Source organism: Ipomoea nil, unplaced genomic scaffold (genome assembly GCF_001879475.1).
Source record: "Ipomoea nil cultivar Tokyo-kokei standard unplaced genomic scaffold, Asagao_1.1 scaffold1421, whole genome shotgun sequence".
Classification (NCBI taxonomy): Eukaryota; Viridiplantae; Streptophyta; class Magnoliopsida; order Solanales; family Convolvulaceae; genus Ipomoea; species Ipomoea nil.
The window spans coordinates 9,117,156-9,125,234 of record NW_017617849.1 but is presented as its reverse complement, the minus strand read 5'-3'; the positions used below and the strand labels follow the sequence as shown (position 1 = coordinate 9,125,234).

The 8,079-nt window shown below is 38.5% G+C and overlaps 2 protein-coding genes across 2 annotated transcripts; both read right to left on the bottom strand.

Moving 5' to 3' along the window:
* Positions 1-1,457: 1,457 nt before the first annotated feature.
* On the bottom strand, positions 1,458-2,132 carry LOC109187464 (serine protease inhibitor 2-like). The gene has a single exon (XM_019337652.1). It carries the CDS (start codon positions 2,130-2,132, stop codon positions 1,458-1,460), a length of 675 nt encoding a protein of 224 aa, XP_019193197.1.
* Positions 2,133-2,971: 839 nt separating this feature from the next.
* On the bottom strand, positions 2,972-7,973 carry LOC109188133 (heat shock 70 kDa protein 15). Its single transcript, XM_019338674.1, has 10 exons — positions 7,734-7,973; positions 5,770-6,981; positions 5,396-5,623; positions 5,185-5,280; positions 4,892-5,095; positions 4,565-4,759; positions 4,323-4,469; positions 4,014-4,163; positions 3,750-3,880; positions 2,972-3,569 (listed from the first exon to the last, which is right to left on the bottom strand). The coding sequence occupies exons 2-10, from the start codon at positions 6,937-6,939 to the stop codon at positions 3,341-3,343; spliced, it is 2,550 nt and encodes an 849-aa protein (XP_019194219.1). The 5' UTR covers positions 6,940-6,981; positions 7,734-7,973; the 3' UTR covers positions 2,972-3,340.
* Positions 7,974-8,079: the final 106 nt, after the last annotated feature.

Here is an 8,079-nt window from a genome sequence, read left to right as displayed (position 1 = left end):
ATATAGAATTATAACTACACCATTAATCTAATTCTAATATTAAAGTCTTAATAGAATTAAACCACGAATCCTAATGTCGGAATCTCCTCAAACAATATTAGTATATATTTAATATTTTATGTCCTAATTTTTATTTTTTCTCCCTTATGTCCCGTATTTGGTTTCAACGATACATATACAATTATTTTATTGACAATTATAATCAATCTTGACTATATTATCTTGCATTTGTAAACTTAGAATTACCTATTTAACCCGCACGGGCTTAGCTCAATGGTTTAGTGGGTAATATTTGGGAGAAGAGACAAAGGTTTGAACCTCGGCGGCGGCAGTGCGGGAATTATGTCCAAAGTGGGCAGATTCCTTGTGCGTATCAGCATTTGGCCCTGTCTGCTGAACCATTGAGTCACCGTGAGTTACAACTTCCCACAATGCTCTGTCGGGTCGGAGTGTGGGGGGCCCTTGGGGTTGGGGACTCAACCTTTGGGAGAAGAATTACCTATTTAAATACGCAAATTCAACCTTCCATTATCTATGCATGAACAATTTCAATATAATCCTGTCTTAATATACTTTAAAGTACTTATTTAAAAAAAAAAAAAAAGCATTGGGCATTATCTCAATCGCGTAATGCGCGTAAAAAAGTAGTATATTAATACATGTTCACCTTGGTATACCGAACCACGGCCTTGAGTTAGACCCAATGGATCATCCCATTGGGCCAAGGGTGTAACCCAAGACTAATAATAATAACTAAGTAAAATCTAATATTGCAAACTAGCTAGGGCAATTTATATCATGCACCACGGCGCACACAGCAATGTGTGCCAAGGCACAAAACGCGCGCGTTTTAATTGCTGACATAGTGACGTCACCCTGTTTATTCAAACGGCCCAAACCCCATTATGTGTATTCAATTAAAAGTTTCTGTGTATTGTATTATGATTTTCTGTGTATTCAGTTAAGTGTTTTTGTATATTCAGTTAAGAGTTTCTGTGTATTATGTATCATGTTAGATTATGTATATTCAGTTATGAGTTTCTATGTATTCTGTTATGAGTTTATGTGTATTCAAAACATAGTTTTTTTTTTTTTTTGAACAATGCATCAAAACAACGTCGTTTTGAGTAGGACTGAGCGCACAATGCATTGTGTGCCATGGTGCACGATATAACGACCGACTAGCTAGTGAAGGTTATGATCAATTAAAACAGAATATTGTTAAAGCCTCCAATTCATGATCATCAAATCAAAAATATTTAAAAAATTTAATCATGACCATCAAAATTAAATTCTTTTTATTGATATGAAGGCGGAATTTAGTAAATAATTTGTTCAAAATACCCTTTCAAATAAAATAAAAAAGATACAACATTAACACATTATTATTTCACAAAGCAAGCACATTGATCCACACCAATACATAATAATATTATTATGTATGTTTAAGGCGCTAGCTAGAAAGTGGCATGGGCGTGGGGCGTGGTGGCATTATACTTGGAGAAGGTGAACTGGAGCGGCTTAACACCAAAGCCTATGCCCAAACGGTTGTATCCATTCTGCTGTATCAACCCAACGGGGTAGCAAACGGGCACGCGGGGCACTGGGATTGTTACACAATAAGCGATCTTATATCCCGACCACTCTTTCTGGACCTGGAATAAGGCGCCGCCGACGCCGGCGGTTGGATCTGTCGTGACGTATTTCCGGAAGACATCGACGTCAGCTAATCCCCAAAAGATCTCTTGGATACATAATAGCCCCGCGGCGGAGACAGGAAACCGGACGGTGTATGAAATGCCTTCCTTGACGACGTTGCCGGCGGTGACGTTGGCGGGGGTGTTAAAGATGATGGGCCAGCCCAGGATGGAGGACTTGGAGAATATGCTGCACTGAACGACGTCGTGGGAGCAACCTTTGGTTTGATTCTTGATGTCTATTAGGCATAGTCCCGGCTGGAAGATGAAAACTTTGGAGAGGGCGTTGTATGGTAGCCCCAGTTGAAGCTCCTTGCCTTCAATGTCGATCACAGACGCCCCCGACGCTGAAGAAGAAGAAGGAAGCTGTCTTGATGGGAAGGCAAAGGGGACGAAAGTTAAGGTGACGAAAAGGAGCAGAAGAGTAGCCTTCATTTTGGTGCGAGCTGAGTGCTCTGTTATAGTAGAAGGTTCGCATTTATAGCCAGGAGGACAACTCAATTATGGTTTTATTTATATATAATAATTCGAAGGTACAATGGTTAGATAGCTACGTGCCTACGTAGGTTAATATAATCTTGAAATTCGTCCTATAATTACTTTCCAGATCGGAGGAGTATCTCGTGAAATGTTATCGATCAGCAAAGGCTGCAGTTCGGATCGTACATTTCAATCATTTTAATATCAATTTACATTTCTTCATCGACTATATCTGTCTCGCTGTACCTTACTAATCCAAACGACAGATATATATTCATCTTCCCTGCGAGTTGTACAATCGCTATCTACATGATAAGAAATATGGGTCCCAAAATGTGTTTACAATGTCCTTTTACCACCATTCTTTTAACAATCAATTAACTCTGTGTTTCCCATCAACTGTTCTAGAAAAAGAGAAACATATACAATAGAAATGTACAATTTAATGTTAAATTTTAAAATTAATTAACACAATTAACTTTCTCATAAATTTAAAAAAGTTCATAAAATCTAAGATGATAAATAAAAAAAATCCCAATGAAAGAGTAAATTAGAGCACAAAAATTTCGGGAGAGAGGATTAGCTCTCCAACCATTAAAAAAAAAGTAGAGAACTGATATGCATCGTACTGGTAGGAGTGGTAGCTCAATTGGGATTTGGGCTACATGATTTTCTACTGTGGAAATTTTGTCTTGCCGTGAAAATAGCCCTCATGATAAGTCGGTTTATGTTGTTTCCAATTTCGATAAAATTACCAAATTTAAAATACATCACAGGAGACGATGATAACATAATTAATGGATCTTTAAAAAACAGATTGAGATTCGTGAGAAATCGTAAACATTTTGAAATTCATCTTTTTCCCTGTGACGGGAAACATGGAAAAAACAATAGTAGAACCCAAACTTGCAAATCCCTTGGAAGAACAGGATTCTAGTCTAATGAGCCACCACCCTAATGATGATAAACAGTTAATCAGACACTCCCAATCCTTTTACATAATAATCCAAAATTAAAATATAAACTCTGCAAGTGAATATATAATATGGCCACCGCCAACTATAGATTCATCAAAATGTTCAGGACCGAATGGGAAGGAGTACAAGTAGTAACCGAATCATCGCAAAATGCATCAGAGACAACAAAGCAGCCGGCCACTGAACCTAAACACCACTTGGAGGAGCAGACTCCGATTCTGACTTGTCTGTTTCCATTGGCTCAGTGGCAGAAGTTGCTTCGAATCCGCCCTCGCCCGCATTGCTATTTTCATTGGGGTTCGGGCCCTCTCCACCTTGAGAATGTTTCTCACTGCTTTGGGAAGTTTGTGGTGATGATGGTTCAGTAGTAGTAGGCTTGGCTGGCTTGGGTTTCGTCATTATAGGCCTGCAAATCCTGTAGAGATGAAGCAGAAGAAATCAGTGAACTAATGATGGTCCACACATGATAAAGATGATGGAAGAAAATCATGCATATAGTATTGCACATATTGAGAACAAAAGAACATCTTCAGCCTTCTTTCTTATATCAGCAGACAAAAGATATTAATGCTATTAATTAATGATATAACAGTACCTATCAACAGCTTCAGCCTTCTTTCTTATATCAGCAGACAAAAGAACAGGTGTGGCATACTTTGGAAGCGCATCCTGCTGCTGCTTTTTCTCTCTCAACCAAGCCTCAGCTTCAACACACTCATTCATGACCTACAATAGATAGTGTATAGCACAATGCAGAGCTTCCCATTAGTAAGACAATTTAACCATCAAATGCTAAGAGCACCAATTTCAGAATAAGGAAAAGCACAATAATGGAGGAAGAAATACACTGTTTGCTCACCTTCTGCTTGTCTGCTAATTCAATATGCTCAAACTTTGCTTCATTTGACATTGCAGCCTCTCTGTAACTATTGATGCAATAGACTAGTTGATCAATGACAGTTCCCCTATCCGTATACTCCTTGTAACGCTCTTCAATGGGATCACCTTGCTGCAAATCACAAACCAAATGTTATCTTGTCAAACATATTACATATACTCAACAAACAATAAAGAAAAAAGAATCAGATAAGCAGCCAAGATATAGAACAACTCAGTGGCCAGCTAAAGAGAAGAAAATTTATTACATAAGCAGCAAACTAAAGGAAACCTTTTTAAGTTCCTCAAGTTTGGCAATGTAGACTCCTTTTGTCTCGTCTTCTCCATCCTCATATAACCAATCTTCCACCTCTTGAAGTTTAGCAATTAACTGCTCTTTTTCCGAATCAACTACAAACTCTTGATACTTGTCGTAGAGCTGGAGACATTTAAATAGGGTTAAGGCACATGTAAAATGAGTACACTGCATCCAAGTTTTATTGAAAAATTATCACCAGAACAACCAAATAGTACCTTATTCCTCATGTCATAGACATAGGCCTCCACAGCATTCTTCTTGTCCTTTGTTTCTTCCATGATACGATCCTGCAATGCCATTTCAAATTCTTTTTCCACCGCCTTCTGTACATCGGCAGGTGACAATGCTCCATAAACCAATTCTGAGACTGGTACATTTGTTTTCTTGACCTTTTTCTTTGGGGCCTCAGCCTGAAAAGGTGAACAATGAATCTCTGGTAAGCACAGCTGATATAAGATGAAGTCACTGTAAGGTCTGATTGAGTAACAGGATAAGTTACAAAATCAAAGGAAAGAGCAACTGTATTACAACATATAACAAACCTTAGCATCAGTCTCCATTTGAACTGGTTTGTCTCCAGACTCTAGGACATGATTCTCAGAAGCATCTGATGTGACTTTATCATCTTGCATGTTAACATCAGTTTCAGAGGAATCTTGGGGAGGAATATCATCAGTTTCCATTTTGGTTGATTCTTTTAATTGTTCTTTAACAACTGGTACTTCCACCTCTTCTTCTTCTAGAAGCTAGAGAATATACGCAAGAAATCAATCAAGATTTGTACAACAGTAAAAAAGTATTTTCACCAGTCACCAAGAGAAACTTCGTCACTTACAGTTGCTGACTCAACAGAAACAATACCATGCAGATTCAAACGTACTTTAACCTTCAGCTTTGCACGTTCGCCCTTCCCAGATTGGAAAGGACCAATCTGTCCATAAATGCAGCAACAGTATTATGAGCATAAACATCATCAAATTCTGACTTTATGTATTACAGAGTAAATTACATATTACACAGATCATATAAAAAACAAACTTAATTACCGTGTAAGTACTGATTTTTGAAGGTGCCTGTAGTTCACTGACATCAGCATACTGTACATCAATCGAGAATGTGCCAGATCTGTAGAATGTCAAAGCTTTCACACTTGGTATTGGATTCCCCTTGGGGAAAACAATGGTGCTCTGTTGATTTTCAGCAGCTCCATTTTGGGCATCTGGAGAAGGTCCTTTCCAGGACAAAGCAATTGGGAAAGGGAAGCTCTCATTGACCTACAACCAACAAGAAAGAAAACTTTACAAACTCTTTAACTGGAAATGTTAGACTGTACACCCCACTGGAAATCCTTGAAGACCAGACATCTCAACAGTAAGGAATAAAGATCAATATTAAAAGGAGCTGAGCCAATAAAATTTACCTGAAAATCTCGCACTTTAAATGTTGGACTGAGAATGGCACACTGTAATGCACAGCCTTTAGAAACACATTCACTAGCATTCATTGTACGCCTAGGCTCCTTACCAAAGAACTCTGTCAAAATCTTAATAATAGCAGGTACTCGTGATCCAGACCCAATAACCTCAATAGAGTGAATATTTTCAACTGCAAGTCCAGCTTCTGCAATAGCTTTCTCCAATGGCTTCTTCACTCTTTCCAATATGGGAATACTAATTTGCTCAAATTCATCTCTTTTAATGAAACCCCTGACATCCTTCTCATCCATCAAGCACTCTATATTCAGAGGTGCCTCAGGATTAGCACTTAAAACCTTCTTCAACTTCTCACAGGCAGCGCGAAGTCTAAGGCAAGCCCTGGCATTCTGAAGGACATCAATCTTGTATTCACCCTTGAATTTTGCAGCAAAGTGCTGGAAAAGGACTTCGTCAAAATCTCTTCCACCAAGTGATCTATCAAATGAATGTGCCAATATCTTCAGCTGGCCTTTCTTGAAGGCGGCAATACAAACTTGCAAGCTAGCATGCCCAACATCAACAAAAGCAACATTTAGGGGCTCATTTTCAGGTAAATCAGTCTTGTAGATACCATAAGCCAATGCTGTGGCTGTAGTTTCATGGAAGAGACGTAGTGGGTGTAGACCAGCAATTGTAGCAGCATCTATAACTGCTCTTCTCTGGAGATCAGTAAAATAGACGGGTATCCCAATGCAGCAATCCACTACTGCAGCATTCAGATTTGTCTCTGCAATGCTCTTCAGATTTGACAACACCATTCCCAGAACTTGGGTGGGTGTAAAAGTTCTCATTTCCCCCAAATATCGAGCATGGATCAATGGAAATCCATCAGGGCCTTCAGTCACAGAGAAAGGAAAAGACTTGAGATCCCTTTGCAACTCAGGATCTGAAAATTGACGTCCAATCAATCTCTTTACCTGAGAAATTGTGTTCTTTGGATTCATCATACTAGTTGCAGCACCAGCTGTACCAAGGAATCTTTGCTTTTCACCAAAGCAAACAAGAGCTGGAGTTTCTCTCTTTGATTCATCATTAAGTACAACATCAATTCCCCTCTGTCTTGCAACTGCAACGACACAACTCTCGTTCCCAACATCAAACCCTACTACGCTCATTTTTGTTGCAAGAAGCAATTAAAGTCCAACAGAACGAAAAACCTGAATGACAGTAAAGCAAGGCAACATTTAATCCAGAACTTATACAATTGCCAAATTATACTTGTAATGCAAATCACAAGCAAACTGATTCACTATGGCATCAACAGATAGATGTGTAACTTAATATATAGGCTACCAAAGAAACAACAAAATATGCAATTACCATTCAGGAGCTACAACTAATCAAATTAAGATTCAACAGAAGTCATACTCAATACTCAAACAAACAGGGAAACTTAAGCTTTTCTGTTGCATTAATCTTTGCCAACAAAACAAAATAAAGAAATATGAAATGTCGTGTTGCAAGCTTTAATTGATCCGAATCAGATTCAACAGCTACCTCAGAAACAGAACCATGAAATATTAAAATTTGTCACTGAATTAGCTTTCATGCACACACACACTCCCTACATCACCACACACTACATCATCTAAGAAAACCATATAATCATGGCTTTAACTCATCCCAAAAGCCGATCACGTATCCAGAAAACAGTTAAATAAAGACCCTGGCCATCGCAACAAACAATGCAAGCGTGACTAATTCTATTCCAACTTAAAACAATATCCAAGTTCTCATTACGATACAAAAACGATCAAATCGGAAGCAGAAAAAGGATCAGTACTGAGCGCCCGTAAAAGTTCAAATACGACAATCTATTCAACGATCTACACAACCGAAATTAAAATGAGAAATCCACAGATCTGAAAATTCAGTAAACACGAAACTATATTTCGAGATTCAGACGTACCGGAAGGAGGCAGAGCAGGAAGTGCCGGAAGGATCGAGCGAGCAAAAGCGCACAGGTGTATTCTAGAACTCTCTCTTCCCTACTACGGCGGTATGTTTAGAGACAGGAAAGTATGACCGGATACGAAAGGGAAAAATAGGGGTTTTAAAGCCAGTAAGCGAAGGTGGGGTTTGTGTAGAATTCTCGATTTTGAAATAAAAATTAAATAAATGAAATGATGGTTTGATTTACTACTAGGACTCTAGGAGGAGAATTGTCTTTTTTTTTTTTTTTTTTTTTTCTTTTTTCTTTTTTTGCGTCCTTTTTCCACTGTCGTGGTCGCGACGCTTCTAGAATAATCTGTGGA